The sequence below is a fragment of the Gossypium raimondii genome, chromosome 13 (assembly GCF_025698545.1).
Source record: "Gossypium raimondii isolate GPD5lz chromosome 13, ASM2569854v1, whole genome shotgun sequence".
Classification (NCBI taxonomy): Eukaryota; Viridiplantae; Streptophyta; class Magnoliopsida; order Malvales; family Malvaceae; genus Gossypium; species Gossypium raimondii.
The window spans coordinates 23,424,341-23,443,732 of record NC_068577.1 but is presented as its reverse complement, the minus strand read 5'-3'; the positions used below and the strand labels follow the sequence as shown (position 1 = coordinate 23,443,732).

The window sequence follows — 19,392 nt, the reverse complement described above, 5'->3', positions numbered from 1 at the left end:
GTGCCGGTAAATTGAGATATGAAGGTTGGGACCAAGGTGTTGTTGTCAAGCCAGCTAGTCGAGGATGTTTCGTATAAGAGGAACATTAACTCATTATAATGGAGTGCTATGAAAGCCTCTTTGGAAATGCTAGTGAAGCATGAGACCGATATAAGGCTTGTAAAGTCATCAATAGAGCTACCACCTTTGAGTAAGGTGAGTTGTGCATCGGACTTCGGGGGAAAGTAACGATGCAAATTGGATAGTCAGGATGAGTAAATGCTACAAGTAATGTACATTTCAAACACTTTGGTAGTGTTTTGAATTATGACATGTTGGCTTGAGAAAACGTAGGGGCCCTTTCAAAATTCCTAAATGACGAGGCCAACGGACTGTGGGCATGTTGAAGCCTAGTTGTAAGAATCAAGATGATTCCAATTGAGACAAGTTAGAATGTGGGCAAGTGAGAGTTGTGGCTTCTTGCGAACAAGATGTCCAAGCAACTGAAACAGTTCAAGTTAAGAGGCAACGAAAGTTGAGGCAAAAGTTTCATTAGACGGGATGACCTAATAGTGATACTATTCGAGAAAAAACTAAGGTGTTGAGTCAATTTTTAGGCATGTTTGAAACGAAGGAATCACCTAAGGCTGCACGAATTGTGAGACTAAAGTTCTAGCCCCGTGACATTGGCACATGTGCAAGCCCATTACTTCACCTTCAACCTAGTCATTATCAACAAGTTTTTGCACTACAATGGTAAAGATGAGGATATTTTTATTCGAGATTATGATTATATTGCTGAAACATTGACCAACAAAGTGAGGACCACATGGCTAGAGGGTCAAGGTTTTTGGATTTTTGAGTTGGATCTTATGCTACTCTTGCAAAAATTGCTACAAGTAATTGGCTTCCCTTAAAATAGAGCTTGTGTGACAATAAGAGGTGTACCACCCCAGAATAGGGCTGAAGAGTTTTAAGGGTAATTTAGGAATTTCAACCTTAGAGTGTTCGAAATTTTGTCACATGGTATATCGATAATGTTTTCGACTATGGTTTTTAGAAAATCAAATCAATTTTTGAAAAGGTGTTTTAGAAACCTTTAATTGTAGAAAAATGACTAATTTATAACAGGGTCAAAATTGTGAGCATTTATGTTGCAGTTTTACCAAATTTTAAAATGCAACCTAAAAACCCAACCTATAGTTTTAATTTCACTATAGTTTTTCTCCATAGTTTTTCTTGCCATCCCTTTGGCTCTCCCAACTCTCTCATTCAATTTTGGTTGTTAAATCTTCATCCTCTTGATTTCCATCATTCCTTAAGTATTAAACCTTCATAAATTTTAAAGAAAACACCCCAAAATCTCATTGAATTAATCATCTTCTTCACTTGTGGGTTTTTTGGATTTGCATCAAAAACTCATTTATTCTTCCATCAAAGATAACCATTCACTTTCTTATTAGTTTTTAATATTATTAGGCCTTTGAAATTAAGTTTTGAGTTATTAAATTGCATGTTTTAAATAAAAGCTGAAAATATAGTCGTTAATGGTGAATTTAAAATTTTTGAGTAAAAATGTGATTTCAAAGTGTTAATCAGTATGTTTTGACATGATTAAGAGGTTTCCAAACTTTCTTTGTAGTTTCGTTAAAGATTTCTTGAGTTTTAATGAATTTTCGAAAAACAGCCAAAAACATGTCGAAAAATTCGATACCATGAATTGAGTAGTTTTGTTTAGCTTAAAATTTTGGAATTAGTTGTAGGTGAATTATAAGATGAATGAAATTGGTTTTAGGGTAAAAGGCTGAGTATAAACCGAGATATTCGGATTTAAAGTTTGTTATGTTAAAGGTTTCGGTTGCATAAGAACTTAGTTTAAGCTTATGTTTTTATTATTGCTTGTGGTGAGTCCTTAGATGATTTTTGAATGTATTTTTGTGTAAAGTATTGTGTTGAAGCTTCAAATTCGCTAGGACCATCTACGAGTTGGGAAAGGCTAGTTTGGGCTTTCGACTTTTCACCGAAAGCATATCGTGAGTGTTTGGAATAATTGCTTGTGGGCACAATTCAATGCGTTATTTGGGAATTTAGTTGTAGCCTAAACGCCTACTCTAAATTCTGAGTGTAAGCTTTCTTGTGCTCATGTTTATCTTGTGGAATATGTGATTGTGTTATTATGAAAATGTGAACTGAAATAAGATGTTATATTTGTGTTATATGTTCATGATTATTGGTGTGAAAGAGTATTTGTAAGCATGCCATGAAAGAGTATATGTAAGCATGCCATACATGCTAAGTGACAGTGATAATAATGATGCAAATGTGCTGTGATAGGAAACAAAAAACGGTAAGTAATATATGATGCAAATATGAATATTTGGGCATTGAGACCATTGGATCTATTTGGCATGCCATAGGATTGTGAGTACTCACATATATGTTATATGATTTGGGCATTGAGGCCCTGGGACATGGTTGGAGAGATAAGGAAATGTGAGCTAAGCTCCATTCAACAGGACATGTTTGGAGAGATAAGAAAATGTGAGCTAAGCTCCATTCAACGGGACATGTTTGGTGTGCTAGAGAGAGTTAGCTTTATGCTTCACTTTTGTGACATGTTTGGCTCTATTAATCTATGTGGTGTGCTATAGATCCGTGTATCTGATGAGTGGTGATAGTGCCCACTTTTACGTTTTATAGCTCAAGTGCCAAATTATCTATAAATATGTTTGTGTGTATTGTGTTGTATGCATGAATATGTATGTATTGACTCTATAAATAAACTATCGTATATGCATGTGAAGTAAAATATGTCAACTAATTTAAGGCTACTACAGTTATGCTACATGTATGTTTCATTAATGCTTGATAACATCTTTGCATGGTAGTTGTTCTAGACATTCACTAAGTTTGTTAAGCTCACCCACTCCTTTCTTAAACCATTGCAGATTAGTGTGACCGGTGTGGTATTCGTAGGATGATCCAAGCAAGTCTATTAATGATCCTCCTCACCATGCAGACCCACCTCATTCTCTGCCACTGAGTCACCCTACCGCTACTCTTGCTGTTACACTCGAGGACCTCTCCAAGCGGTTTGACTGATTTAAGCAGCAATGCTTTGAGCGATTCGAAACCATCGATATGGCTTTACATCAAATTTGCCAGCACCTTTATATCTCCCATTCTGATTATGCACTGCATGATCCCAACCCCTCTCACAACGATGATCACTGATCTATTTCGTTTTATTTGCTTTATTTATATTATTTTCTGTTGTACTTTTATTTTTATTTTTCATTGTTTTATTTTGATTTGTGAGACTTCTTTATTTTTATTTTTCCTTTGTACTTTGTTGTTATTTTAATTATTTTGATGGTTGTTTTTATTCGAGTGAGTAATCTCTTTATCTTCTTATTTATATTTGTTTATCTTCTTATTAGTTTGCTTGGAAACATGCACTTCATTTAGATTTTCCCACGATTATTGTTTTCCCTATTTTGGCGATTTCATCCAAATTTAGAGTAGTTTCAGTTCTCTCCCTCTTTTTTGATATTGTACTTATTTTGTGCTTATATATGTTTATACATTGAGGACAATGTACATGTTAAGTGTGGGGAGGATGTTTGTATATTTGTGATAAAATCCTTGAATTATTTGTTGTGTTTAAGTAAATTTCTCACACTTTTCATTAGAGTAAAATTTTTCTATTTGGAATTTTTATTGATACTGTTTTGGATTAATTTGTGGAATGTTATGTATTAGTTGATTTATACTTTAAGACACGAGAGAGTGAAGCATGATAAGTTGTTCTTTAGAAATAAATATTCTAGGTTGTGTCCTTGAATTATTATCTTAAAATTTTTAAATTACAAGTTTGACATCAAAACCATAACTTTTAAGAGCTTTTGAGCTTATAGAGCATATATTTTATTTCGTGCTCATTTTATTTTTGGTTGAGAGTATGTCAACTTGATTTGTTATTCTAAAACTTGCTTTGATTATGCATGTTATACTGAGATGATAAAGGCACTTATGATTTAACTCATTTAACCTATAAAAAGCTTACTTATTCAGTTAACCCTTAGTAATCCCCTTTGGTCCTAACATATTTTTTTCTAACCCTTTTTATTAATCCATAACGCATATGTATGTTGTAAAATTACCCTTTTTATTGACTCCCTTTTTGTTGAGATTTGATTTGATTAGTTGTCTAACTATGTTTCATTATTTGAATTGATGAGTTTTATTTGTGTTCTAAAAGAATGAAAAAAAATATTTGATTGAGCTTGAATAGTTAGTTTGTAGTTTCTCTTATTTCAGCAACTAATTATTCTTCTACTTTGGTAACTTATTAATTCGATCTCAATTATAACTAACTTTTCTAGCCTTTTCCATACCCTTAACCTAAGTCATATTACAACCTTTTAAAGACCTCTTGATTGGTATGTCATCTCATTTTCTAGTGGTGGAGATTTGATTTTCAAGCAAGCATATGGTAATGGCATTTCTCGTTTGACTGTTGAGTGCATATTTCATGAACTTTAAACACTTTGAGTGCTTAAATGAATCTTTGTGAGGATGTCAATTTTTGCTGATTTTGAATTTAAGGTAATTATTTAGATAAAGGGAGACACCTAAATTATTGTGCTTTAAAAATTTTAGCTTGGACTGCTTGAATCTTTAGTGTCCTTTTGGTTGAATTTTCAATGCATGATTATTTTCAAATTATCTTGAAGCATGATTGAAGAAAATGACAAATTGAGGAAGTTAACTTGAATGTGGGTTGAGAATTTTGCTTGAGGACAAGCAAACATTTAAGTATGGAGATATTTGATAAGTACCAAAAGTAATATGTTTTAGTATCATTCTTAATGCATTTTTGAATGATTATTCGAGTTAAAATGATAAATTTTATACTCCTAATCCTTGAAATTCATGTTTCTATACTTAAGAGAGCATTTGGGAGAAAAAAAGAGCAGAAATTAGAAAATCGAAGTAAGTTTCAGGAGCCACACGGCTGAGTCATTCCACACGAGCTGGACACACAACCGTGTGAGCCACACGGACTACCACACGACCATGTGCCAGACCGTGTGGATTTCGTGAACTGCACTCTGGAAACGCAGAAAAATGCAATTTTTAGGTTTTTTGGGCATTCTAAGACATATATATATCAAATATAAGAAGAAGGGAGGGAGCCATCAGAGAATATTTAAGAAAACAACTCGAAAAACACCATTGAAGTCGACTCTAAAGTAGCTTTCCATCAATATTGAAGATCTTCTTTTGATTTCTTTGAAGTTTATTTTGAGTTTCTTCGTTTCTTGTAGTTATACTATCTTTGAAACATTTTTATTTGCGATTATAAACTAGTTTTCTAAATACCTTGGGGAGATGAACCCTATGATGAAATTTATCTTTTGATTCAAAAGAAATTTCAATTAATCAACCTAGAGTCAGTTGCTCTTAGTCTTGAAAGAGATATTAGCATAATTTAGGGATTTTTATGGGTCAAGATACTTAGCAAAGAAATTGTTTAATTCAGATTGATAATGACAAATGAAACCTAGGTGGATTCTTTCCTGTGTATTATTTCGCTTCTTGGTTGTTAATAGTTTGTGATCCTAATTTATTCTTTGTTGTGTTCTTTAGTTAATTAATTTAGTTAATTTTAGTTTTAATCAATCACTCCAAATTGTCGGTTATATAATAGAAATATGGTAATTACTAGTACTTTTAAGTTTTTGTGGTTACAATATCTATACTCACCGTAGCTATACTATTAATTGATAGGTGCACTTGCCTTTTTCAAAATTTTAATTGGTTTTGTGGACATCATAAAGCTTAAATAAGTTGAAAATAATAATAAAATAATTACAACTTGGCTCAATCTAGTGACAAGATTCATATAACTTTCTTTTTGATTGGCAGATTTTAGTCTAATCAGCTGCCACAATGTCTAATCAAAAAGTTATTATTGTTTCAGTGTAAGTTGGCAGGTGGCCAGAGTGAAGAGCTCGTAGGTAAGCTCTCACGTTTGGCGAGTTCACAGGTCTAGTGAACTCGTAGTGCTGGTGAGCTCATGGTCTTGGTGAGCTCGTAGTTTTTTAGATTGTAACTCTCAGCTCGCAGTTCACCTGGATGGTGATTTCGCAACAGATTGTAGGCTTGGGTTCGAACGAGATTTTGATGTTTTTAGGTGAGCTACTAATAACTACATGTTCATCAGACACGACAACTGGTGTAAAGGAGCAATATGAACTGAACAATGTATTTAACAAGAGGACATTTTGAGAATAGGACCACCGTAATTTGTATTAAAATAGTTTCTCAGAAGAGTATACATTTGAATCATCTCTTTCTACCAATTGAATGGTCAAAATTTGTATCACCTAATTAAATTTCTTTTATCAGTTGGCTACTAATGCAAGCTTTATGTGAGATCAACAAAAACTACTTCACTACAAGTAATTGTGAGACCACCCATTGGATGATTGAATCCAAATTCTTCATTAGCTATGCTTAGCAACTTTTGAAATGAAGACCGATTTAAGAATGTGATTGGAACTATGAATCTTTTCTTTTGGCTCTCACCAACATACACTGCAATGTATCCTTTGGGAACATCCGTTGAGTTCGAGGCTGCTTGATTTTCAAATAGTTTAGAATGACCAAGAATCCACTTAGCATATATAATTCTTGTCACACGGATAGCCATTTTTGTTAGTAACTTTGAGTATGAAGAATAATAATGGAGCAGACTCAAAAAGATGAATGGCAAGATTTCCTTGTAGAGAAGGATGTGAGAATTCTTTTGTTATGATATGGATAATGTAGTTGTATATATAGATCGAAGAATTTATATAGGATATTAATGAATTGCAGATTGAGTGGTTACCATGTATTCTGGAGGGGTTAGGACATTGTTCAAGAGGGTGTCAGATGGTATTGTCCCCAACTGGCCAATGCTTTAAAATCAATATTAGCACTGAAAATTTATACTATTTTCTATTGACAAAACAATGTGCCCTACAAATTAGAAAATGATAATCCTTGACTGGGAAAAAGATTGGAAGGGGACAATGAGGGAAAAAATGATAATCCTGCATTACCACAAGCATATTTTTGTTCATTAATAACTCTGGCCTGGTCTAAAGCTTATAATGGGGAAAAAATGGCCAATGGAGAACAGGCTAAAGATTGGAAATTGGCACTCAAGATTTTAAGTATAGAAAGCTCTTTGAGCTTGGCTAAACATGCTTCGGACATAAAGGAAATATGAACAGGAAAATGTTGGAAAGGATTAGACTAATTGGATAAGTAAAGCTAAAAAAGAGAATAAGATACGCTCTAAATCTGGATGCATGAAATAAATTTTAATTTAACATGGAAGTAACCAAGAAATAAATGGTTGTGATAGAAGCTATGTTTAAGAAGCCAAGGTTAACTAGTAGTATGCAATATGTACCTTGTCCTAGAATTTTTGATAGATCTATGATGAATATTATTGGTAGATACCGTCCCTTCAAATGATACTATATTTTTTCCTGCAATCAAATGCTAATATCAGATGGTGTTTAATATCATTCCAAGCATCAACTTGCAGGAGAAATCCTTATGAAGGAGCCCTACTGGTAGCTCTATGCACAACCAGACCTATTCAGAACCACCAAATTGACACTTGAAGATCAGTGACACTAGAAGATAGTGGCTTGATACACGCCTTGGAGCTTGTCCTATTGGTTCATTTTTCTGTTTGAGTTAATGTTCGTGTTCTATTCATGTATTAGAGATTTTCCTCACCGAGGATCCACACTAACAACAAACAAGGTACGTGTAGTATCGGTACATATTTGTATTCAACAGCCCCAAATTTAGTAACATAGCGTGAAGTGATAAAATGAAACAGCACACATTAACCATCAGAATTAAAATTCATGAAAAGAACGAGTCGAATTTTTGTTTTTCCTAAGTGGTCATTTATATATTTGTTAGTTTAAGTACACAAGGATGGGCATGGGACCGCAGAAAACAATCCACCATTTACACTCACTTTCCTAAAAGAATTTATCTCTACTTAGTTAGCCATTTTCATACATTTTATATCATTTCTTCTTATGAGTTTCGATTTGAATATTCTTTTTTTGTTTACCATTCTTGCTTAAAGTTTCGATTTATTGAAAATGTGTAGGATTGTAAATGAAAAAAGAAGATTCAGGTCGAAACCCAAAGAGATTTGTGCCTCCTACTTTCATATTTAACCATATTGTATAGTTTAGACAAATGATTTAAGGATAGGATCGATTATGATATGTGATAAAGAAGAGGATCGAGACAATGATTATTGAATATTAAGCCTTATATGATTTTAGATTTTACAATTCTAAGCAAGGTCGAGATAATATGTCCATCATGAACATTATAAATGGTTTCATGAGCGTATCAATGTCATCTTATTATAATGAGTTATAATTAACTCGTTCAGAGTGCTTATATCATTAGATCAGTGATAACAAAATAGGTAAAAGAAACAAATGTTTCACGTAAGCTACCTTTAACCCTTTGCTACAGCTTCATCGGACACGATTTTAGAGAAAACTATGTGTCGTTTTTCAATCCAATGATTGACAGTACTCCTGAAAATTAGCAATATGAACTGCACAACTGATTTAATAGGAGTAAAATTTTAGAGTAGAATAGCTGTAATTTGCATTAAAATAATTTCTCAGAATAGTATATTACATTTGATTATCTCTATCTAGCAAATGAATAGAAGGATGGATATCAATGGTCAAAAACTGTTTCAGCTGATTAATTCATTATTTTTAACACTAGGAAACTAAAGCAAGATTGAAGTGAGATCAACGAATATCTCTTCTCTGTAAGGAATTGTGAGACCACTTATTGGATGACTGAATCTAAATTCTTCCTATGCTATACTTAACAACTTCTGAAACGAAGGTTGATTCAAGAATGAAATTGTAACTATGAACCCCTTCTTTTGGCTCTCCCCATCATACACTGCAAAGTATCCTTTTGGAACATGGGTTGAGGCTGAGGCTGCTTAATTTGCAAACAGTTTAGAGTGACGAAGAATCTTCTTAGCATGCATAAGTTTTGTCAGATGGATAGCCATTAATGTGAAGAAGATTAGAGAAGACTCTAGAAAATGAATGGTATGATTTGTTTGTAGAGGAGGATGTGAGAATGCCTTGGCTATAGTGTGGATAATGCACTTGTTTATATAGATGGAAGAATATATTTAGGAAACTATTGAACTGCAGATTGAGTGGTTATAATGCATTCTAGTGGGGTTTTCTTGGAAGACATAAGAAGCTCAAGATCACATGGTTTTATCTTCCAACAGATCATCAAGAAATAGGTTGATATTAAGACTATACATCTGTTAGAATGCATTATTGGCCAGCCATTAATGAACCCATATTGAAGTCAAGGAGATTTGGAATAAGAAAATTTTCTTTTGTTGATGACATAATTTAGAACTTGGTAGATATATCTGTGGTTTCAGTCCTTTTGACGTCTTCTATGTCTCAAGCATGCCTAACACAGATCACAAAGGTTTGGGTCAGTTTGTCTTACTCGAAGGGTTAGCCAAACTTTTCATTACCATCTTTGCCATGGTATTCTTGATAAATGAGTTGGAAAACGACACCATGTGAGTCTCCATTCCTCATTACTGATCAGACTTACTCAAGAAATAGCCCCTTCCTCACTCACTCAACATACCCCACTTCATAGACCAACATTTCCCTCGTAACCGTTATATCTATATATACAGGTAATGATAACATTTATCTTCACATTCTCAATTACTAAACTTCTTCTTTTTTAGAGGCACAAATCCATCAAAAACAAAGAAAACTATGGCTATCCGCCTCCATCGTATGTTAGTGTTAATAAAGTTCCCAAAGCATACTGAAAATGTGACTACTAAATCATTTAATTAAGCATTAATTCCAGATTTTAATCCCTGAAAATTGTGTAAACTTGTTTTTTGTTCAAGGAAATTCAAAGAAAGGAATAAATAAATAGTCAATTACTTGTATCTTGATGTGATTTACTTTCTTTTTTATAGTATTCAATCATTCAGCACACACACATAAGTTCTCTTATATTTTTATAAGTTTCTGGATTTTATCATCCTGGGAACAATATCACATGTTTAGAGGCTTAATGTTGCATTTAAATCATTCACTCCTTTGGATTAGGTCACAGTTCTTATCATCACTCTTCCATGATGTTTCAAGTAGCAACATCACATGAACTAATTGGCTTCCTCATTCTTGTGTCTGGCAATGATGAAAATAAACAGGGCAGAGATTGGAACTACTTGAGAGTGGACAATTATTTAGACTATAAAGTCATTTTATCCTAATGGTAGTTGAAGATTTCTTTGTCTAATCCATGGATCTCTTTTGATTTTGGAGGATTAGCAATAATACCATAAAGTACTAGGTTTGTTCGTACTTTAGTTTAATTAATGATCTTTTTAAAATTGAGGGTCAACTGACCAAGTTCTTTAGATTTTCCTTGTTGAATGCACTCTACAAAGTCACATGGACTGCTAACTTGTTTGTTTATGTGTTTAAGCAAACATGTAGGACCTTACTTATCAACTGATAGTTGCTAGTGGAGATTATCATTTTGATATTTTTCTAGTATGCACTTCATTGCATTTCATCCATATGATCTATTAAGTGTTTATTTAGTGAAGTCATCATCATCTGGCCTTGATTCATTAATATTAGTATTTCAACTGGGCCACTTTTGTTGGTTTCATTAAATGGTGAGCTCTAAGGTACCAAAGTTGTCGAAATATTATGATTTGTTGGGATGCAAGGCCATGTGGTTCCTCCCAATACATGTCTCCAAACCATTCACTCTTCAGCACTCAATTAGCCTGAGACTGCTGACCCTACACCATTTTCTCTTTGTAAATACAGATTCTAATGGATAGCTTCACCCAGTGCCAATGCCTTTCCTAGCAGGTTCTCTAAGTTATTAACATTTCCTCATCCTAACTATCTCACAAAATAGCCATGGGTTTCCACTTGCCAAGAATTGTTAATGCTATGCCTAGTCTGAAACGAAGCCTTTCATCTTCGGAGATAATAATGGTGCCCAAAGGCAACTTTGCTATTTATGTTGGAGAAGTTAATGAAAAGAAGTGCTTTGTTGTTCCTATATCATTGCTGAAGCATCCTTCATTCCCAAAGTTGTTGAGTCAACCTGAAGAAGAGTTTGGTTTCAATCACCCTAAGGGTGCATTGACAATCCCTTGTAGCGAATAAGCTTCCATTGATCTCACTTGTAATCTGCAAAGTTCATGAGAAGAAATTGGCTAACAAAGCAAAGATTGATTGGTCTTTAGCTCAGCTAACATCTCTCAAATTTTAGTTTTAGGAAGCAAGTGTGTAAGGTGGATTATATTTTGCAATCCCATTCCCTTGTCAACGAAATTAATTATATAAATTTTTCAATGAAACTTTCTTTTCATGAATCTTGCTTATGATATTATGTGGATAATTTTAGCCAAAATCTAATTTCTAGTTCTGAAGCCTTTTGTTTTACATTCTGCCATCGATTATCACTTAACCTATGATCATTAACTCTTGATTAAGTACTATGATTGGCATGTTATATTGGCTTAGACTAGAACATACAATATGAGAAAGTACTTTATGGCATTCTTCAGATAAAATATCAAATATCCTTGGTATATTGTATTGTTTCAATGCCAATCCATGCATTGTTTAATTTGTGGTGTCAACAGGTGGGGAAAACCTCAATTTCTCAATATTCAAGGGATCATTGGTTGAATAGAAGCACTTACTGAAAGTTTTCAAGAGAGCATTTAATAAAACCGTTATATCTTTTATTAACTAAACAACTGAATATAAATAGAGAAAAGAGTCATAAGCTAATTTGGAAAACAATTCCCTTATTCTAATAAACTACTAAAAGATAAAATAAAATATTCCTAGAATATCTCAAATGATTTATTCTAAGGTTTATCTACCTAAATAACTTTAAAATATATCCCAAAATATATGGGTTTCACATATTTCAACACCTTCCCTCAAGTTGGTGCATATATATCAATCATGCCCAACTTGTTATCATAGTACAACTTCATTGGTGAGGTTATTGGTTTCCTCAGTTCTTCCATAATTCTTTTTAACCACATCATTTCACAAATTCCTTGAGCCATTGATCTAAAGTCAGCCTCTGCACTACTTCTTGCCAGAACATTTTGTTTTTTGCTTCGCCAAGTCACAAGGTTTCCCCAGACAAATGTACAATATCCTGATGTATAAGCTTCAATTCCTCTTTGTTTCGATTTCTTGAATAATAAGCCCTTTCCAGCTGAACTCTTCAAGTATCTCAGAATCTAAACACTACTTCTTCATGTTCCTCCCTTAGGGGTGCATAAATTGACTCACTAAGCTCATTTCAAAAGCTATGTCTGGCCTTGTATGTGATAAGTAAATTAATTTACCGAATAATCTTTAGTACTGCCCTTTATCAACTAATCGACCTTCTTTATTTTTGAATTTTACATTTGGATCAATTGATGTGTCAGCTGGGCAGCAACCACTCATCCCAGCCTCTTTTAAAAGATCAATCACATATTTTTTTTTCTGAGAGACTACAAGATCCTTCTTTGATAGAGAAACTTCCATTCCAAGAAAGTATGTCAAAGGACCCAAGTCTTTGATCTCAAACTCCAATGCTAGGTGCTCTTTGAGACCCCTTATTTCATCCACATCATCTCCCATAAGAATGATATCATTGACATAAACTATAATAACTGCTATTCTACCTCTTTCTGAGTGTCAATAGAACATTTTGTGATCAGCTTGCCCTTGCGAGTAAACTTATTTTTTAAAAAATTGAGTGAACCGTTCAAACCAAGCTCGAGGAGACTGCTTTAGACCATACAAAGATTTCCTAAGCTTCCATACTCGAGTTCCAAATTTTTCTTCAAAACCTACAGGAGAATCCATGTAAACTTCTTCTTCAAGTTTCCCATTTAGGAAAGCATTCTTCACATCTAGTTGTTGTAAGGGCTAATCAAGATTAACAACAAATGATAAAAGAACTCTAACCAAATTTAATTTGGCTACTGGAGCAAATGTTTCAAGATAATCTATCTCGTATGTTTGAGTGTACCCTTTTGCCACCAGTCGGGCTTTGTATCTATCTAAAGATCCATCTGGTTTGAATTTGGTTGTGAACACCCATTTACAGCCCACAGTTTTTTCCCTATAGGTAATTCCTATATTTACCATGTACCTTTTTTTCAAGAGCACGCATCTCCTCTAAACTAGCCTCCTTCCACTCAGGAACTTGTAAAACATCTTTCATATTTTTGGGTATTTCCACAATATCGAGACACGAAACAAAGGTTGAGAATGTCGAAGATAAGGCTTTATAGGAAAAATTTAGACATGGGATATTTGACAACATTTCTAACACCTTTTCTTTTATCAATTGGAATATTTAAATCAGAAAATTCATTGGTTGGATTATTAGTTTTACCTGGGCTTTTGACAAGATCTTGCGGGTCGGATTCTTAGTGATAAATCTCGTGGATTCCACTTTCTTAATTTCGATTTCTTCTTGAGTAAACAATTAACTCTTTTGTTTGTTCTTTATTTTCATGATCAGACTCTACACCTTCATACTCCTTTTCATTAACAATATTAACATCATTAATTTCTCTGTTAATCATAAATTCACCTTCTCCATTATTAGAATCCCTATGTTGTATATTCCTAGTGTTTTCTTGATCAATTATAGAATCTTCCTTATTAGAATTCCCTCCCTAAAGACTAGAATCAAAGTAAGATTGCGTTTCAATAAATGTGACATCAGTGGTAACAATAATCTTCCTATCAATAGGATTGTAACATTTGTAACCCTTTTTATTAGATGCATAGCTAACAAAGACGCATTTTTTTGCTCTATGATCTAGTTTACCTTGGTTGTGAAGATAACACTACACCCAAAAACTTGGAGGGATAAATTTGTGATCAATTTAGAGTTAGGAAAGTTATCTTTAAAGAGACAGAAAGGAAATCTATAGTTTAGAGTTTTACTAAGCATTCTATTAATAAGATATGTAGTTGTTAACAAGGCTTCGCCCCAAAGATAATGTGGTACTTCACTAGTGAACATTAAGGCTCTAGTTACTTCCAAAATATGTCGGTTTCTTCTTTCTGCAACCCCATTTTGTTATGATGTATTTGTACAAGAGCTTTGGTGGACTACACCACGTTTTGTTAAGAAAACACCTAATTGGCCATTAAAAAATTCCCAACCATTGTCACTCCGAAGTACTTCTATTCTCACACCGAATTGTGTTTTGACCATAGCATAAAAAGACTGAAACACATTTTTAACTTCAAACTTATCTTTTAATAAAAACAACCAATAAATGAGAGTATGATCATCAATAAATGTGACAAACCAACATTTTCTTGAAAAATTTAAGACTCTCGAAGGTCCTCAAACATCACTATGAATTAACGAAAAAGGTTTGAAAGCTTTATATTTTTTAGGTGGGAAGAATGACCGATGATGTTTAGCCAATTCACAAAATTCACACTGGTATGAAGAAGGACTTTTATTTTTGAATAGATCAGGTAACAAATATCTTAAATAGTAAAAATTAGGATGTCCAATCCTATAATGCCAAATCATAACCTTATCAAAACTAGAAGCAGAATTTAAACATAAAGTAGTTGTTGGTTGACTTAGATAGTCGTCGTCAATAAAGTAAATTCCACCAGATTCTTTAGCATTGCCAATCATCCTCCTCGAGACTATGTCCTAAAATTTACATATAGAGGAGTCAAATATAACATGACAATTCAAGGACTCGGATAATTTATCGACCGATATAAAATTACAAGCTAAATTTGGCACATGTAAAACATCATGTAAAACCAGGGCAAAATTTTAACAATGCCTTTCCCGGCTATTGCCAATATCGACCTATCTACTACTTTGATTTTTTTTCCTGTATAAGGTGTGTAACTTGAAAAAAAGAAAATGACTACTAGTCATGCGATCATTAGCTCTAGAATCAACGATCCACGTGTTTGTTTTACAAGACTTAGAACTAAAAAAAATAGAAAAATTAGTACTTGATTGGGCAAAAGAGGAAGAAGGATTATTGGATGAGTTAGGAACATAAGAATTCATCCGAAATTGTGGTGATTAGAAAAGCTTGTGTAGATGCTCTAGTGGTTCCTTAGTGAATGGAGACCCTTCTAGATAACTTTGGCCCTCATAATTTTCGTTAGTTGTTTCAACGGTAAAACTTTTTTCCTCTGTTTGATTATTGGACCTCTTATCTCCAGTGAAGGTTGTTTTAACCATGATGCTACTAGAGATAACCTAGCTAAGATACCATGAAAGTTTTCAAAAGAGAATTTAATAAAACTGTTTCATCTTTTATTAACTAAATAACTGAATATAAATAGAGAAAAGAGTCATAAGCTAATTAGGATAATAATTCCCTTATTCTAATAAACTACTAAAATATAAGAAAAATAATTCCCTTATTCTAAGTAAATACTAAAAGATAAAATAAAATATTCCTAGAATATCTCAAATGATTTATTCTAAGATTTATCTACCTAAATAAATTTAAAATATATCTCAAAATATATGGGTTTCACATATTTCAACACTTACCAGTCTTGTAAACAATGAGATTAGGATAATCCTCCATAGTCACCAAATATAGACTACATGTATCTATGGATTAGACAAAAAAAATCATTTTAGTTGACCAGACTTTAAAGTCAACTCTTGAACTACTATGGGGACAAAGAGCTTTCTAGTTTAAATATAAAAGCCAATCCTTAACTAGTTTCTAGTAGTGCAAACCTTTCTTAACTTAGTGTCAGAATATAGAGGTTGTGTACATCATGTCCTGGATTTCATCTGAAGTGTGCCAGACTGACAACAAATAGGTCTAAAGGAAACTTAGACTGAAGTATATTTTCATCATGTATACTCTTGTCTAACCCAATATCATGCCATCACTGTAAAAACATATGAAAGCAAAGAAATAGGTTTCAACTACAATATTCCTGAAATGTTAACTTTTTTAAGAAAATAGGTCCAATTTCGTAGCAACTAGATCTTGTTAATGCATGGAATCCTTTTTAGTCACGAGTGAGATATCATATGTTAAGTCATGAAATTAGATTTTTGGCTGAAATTTTCACCACAACAATTAAATTATTGCATTAATTAACAAGAGAATGGGATTGTAGAAAAAATATTGCATTAATTTATGTCTTGGTTACAATAATTAAATTAATTAACAAGAGCATGGGATTGTAGAAAAAATCCACCTTGCACACTTGCTTCCTATTCTGAAAAATAAAATTTGGAAGGTGTTAGCCCGTGGAGCTAAATATCACTCAACCTCTGCTTGGTTAGCCAATTCCTACTCATGAGTTTTGCAGATTGCAAGTGAGGTCAATGAAAGCTTCTTCGCTGCAAGGGATTGTCAAAGCACCCATAGGATGATTGAAACCAAACTCTTTTTCAGCGTGACTTAACAAATTCTGGAATGAAGGATGCTTCAGAAATGATATTGGAACAACAAATCTCTTATTTTCTACTTCTCCAACATAAACAGGAAAGTGGCTTTTGGGTATTATTATCGTCTCCGATGATGAAAGTGTTCGTTTCAAACTTGGCTTAGCATTAACTATTCTTGGCAACCTGAAACCCATAGATTTTTGTAAGCTTGTTAAGATGAGGATATGTGAGTATGTAATTATAACTTAGAGAACCTGCTAGGAATGGCTGTAGCATGGGGTTAAGCTATACATTAGAATCTATATTTATAAAGAGCAAATGGTGTAGGGACGTCAGCAATCTCAGGCTAATTGAGTGTTAAAAAGAGAATGGCTTGGAGACATGTATTGAGGGGAACCACATGGCCTTTCATCCTAACAAATCATACCATTTTGACAAATTTGGTGCCTTAGGGCTTGCCATTCAATGAAACAGACAATAGTGGCCCAATTTGAAATACTAATATCATTGAATCAAGGCCAAAAGATGTTTTTTTTACTTAGCAGGTCATATGGTGAAATGCAATAAAGTGGAGACCGACAAGATATCAAAATAGTCATCTCCGCTAGCGACTACTAGTGTCACGGGTCAAAGTTCAAAGCCCATGACCATCGCACCAAATGTATCCAATAGAGGTCTATTGTTTAGATGGGGATCATTTGGCCCACAAGAACTGGCCCAATTCGGTAAGCTATTGGAGAAACCTATTAGATTGAGGCTTGGTTGGCCCGATGATGAAGATATGGAAACTTAGGCTATCTTGATAAGTATGGGAACTAATCTTTAAAGATTGATAGGGAATAATATATATTATAAAAATTAGATTTGATATGATTTGATGTACTCTTTTACATCCCTAAAATCAAGGGATACGCTAATCTCGTTCGTCGATCTAATGTAATATTGATCGTCGGTTTTAGGGGATCTTAACGATAAATAGAGAACCTTCCCCTCATTTGTACTCACTCCATTCATTGTTTCATTATTCTTTATGAATAAGAGAATATTGAGAGCAGTTACTCAAATAGCTCTTGTGTGTTCTTTCTATTTTTCTTTTGCGGCTTCTTTTGGCATAGTTTTCTTTCGCTATACAAATTGATGCTTTGGAATAGTTCTTAATGAATCATCACTTGAGTAAAGGCTGGCTTAGGCAAGTTTGGATGAACGGATTGCTTAAGGTCGTACGGATCGTGAAATGAAATATCTAGCTATGTGACAATCAGTATCCGAGCTATTGGTTACGAAGGCACCGTTGAGATGTCAAAAGAAGTGTCCAAACAATGGTGGGCCAAAAGATCAGTCCCTTTGAGGAAGATGATATTGGCTTTTGAGGAACACATGGGTAAACTTGAGGAGTCCATAGGGGACGCAAAGGAGTCACACAATGTGCTTGGTGAGCACATAGATGACTTGTGGGAGCAGCCAGGGACTTTGTGATCACGTGTCTCACTTCCAATAGGGATAATGTGCAAGAGTTGCTAGATTCCCAAGGGAAGAAGCTAAAGGACATGAACGATGCTCTCGAGGCCATGGTGTTGGCTTTGAAGCAGGAAACAATGGCCACGACGAAGGCTTTGAACACAAGAATAAAGGAGGTCGAGGGAGAGCTAGCCTTGTGTCGAGCAGCCATAGGGGAAGGAGTGTCAAGTGTAGCACTCAGTTACGAAGATGTCCTGAAGCCAAAAGAGTTTTTGGGGACAATGTCTGCATATGATGTCGACAATTTCTTATAGAGGATGGAAAACTACTTCCGTGCCAAAGGCATCGTGGATGATAGGTAAGATAGGTAAGGAACACCTAGCACTTGAATTTCCACTATCTTCCTTGAATGTGGGTAAACATAATGTTGATGACTTCATCTTTGTAAAAGCTCAGTGCAAAAAAATGGTTGACTTTCCTTTGTCGATTATTGTTGAAATCTCAAATGGTGGTGAGATGAGATTTTCCAAAACAAATCTTTGCGTTGACAAGTTTAAAGGTGAAGTCGTGTTTAATCAGCAAATGCGAAACTCGATTCTGCGTAACAATGAATTTTTATATAAACATCTCAATTTAATTAATTGTGGTGATTATGTAAACCATTTACTACCTTGTTTGAGATCCTCGAGTTTTTACAAATCTAGTTTGAAGGAAGTAAAGAGTTTTGAATGTTTGTTTTCGTGGATACAAGAATCCTATTGGTTTAACGTGTTTGACTTGATGAAAACTTTGTTGCATTTAGGCATAAGTAATCAAACTCGCATGTTTAAATCGGGAATTTGTTTTGGTTCGATTTGTGAAAAAATCAAGCATCTTAAATTTAGTGCGAATAATTTCTATCTGATTGATACCTGGTTTTTTAATAAGGTAACGACACTTGAAAATTTTGTTTCCAATATGAATTCGTTCCTCAAACAATTTCTATGGTTGCACATGAAGTTTGCGTTCCATTTGACAAAGGTTAACTCAACCATGAAGCTTCGACTACACTATACCCCCGAGGAGCGAAGGTTTGTGTTGATCGAACAAGGTAAAAATGATCTTTTTTTTCCTACTTTTAAAGGTAAAACTCCTAAACTTTTTGAAACATCCTTGTTCTTTTCGGGTGGTGACAAAAATCGTGTTGTTGATTTGGTTCTTGTAAATCATTTAGATCGCGACTTGCTTGACTATCCTATCTTTTTTATTGATGATCTATGTATTTTGGTTGTTGATAAAAAGATTCTTGTTTTTGATCATCGTAATTTTTTTGGCGACCATACGCTAAAACAGAAATTGCAATGTCCAACCAAGCCAATTCATGAATCA

General features: G+C 33.9%; 2 protein-coding genes across 2 annotated transcripts; both read right to left on the bottom strand.

The window, feature by feature from the left end:
- Window positions 1–6,412: 6,412 nt before the first annotated feature.
- Window positions 6,413–6,718, bottom strand: LOC105765125 (auxin-responsive protein SAUR21-like). The gene has a single exon (XM_052626928.1). It carries the CDS (start codon window positions 6,695–6,697, stop codon window positions 6,413–6,415), a length of 285 nt encoding a protein of 94 aa, XP_052482888.1. The 5' UTR covers window positions 6,698–6,718.
- A 9,754-nt stretch (window positions 6,719–16,472) lies between these two features.
- Window positions 16,473–16,760, bottom strand: LOC128036155 (auxin-induced protein X15-like). Its single transcript, XM_052627047.1, has one exon. It carries the CDS (start codon window positions 16,758–16,760, stop codon window positions 16,473–16,475), a length of 288 nt encoding a protein of 95 aa, XP_052483007.1.
- Between the last annotated feature and the right edge of the window lie 2,632 nt (window positions 16,761–19,392).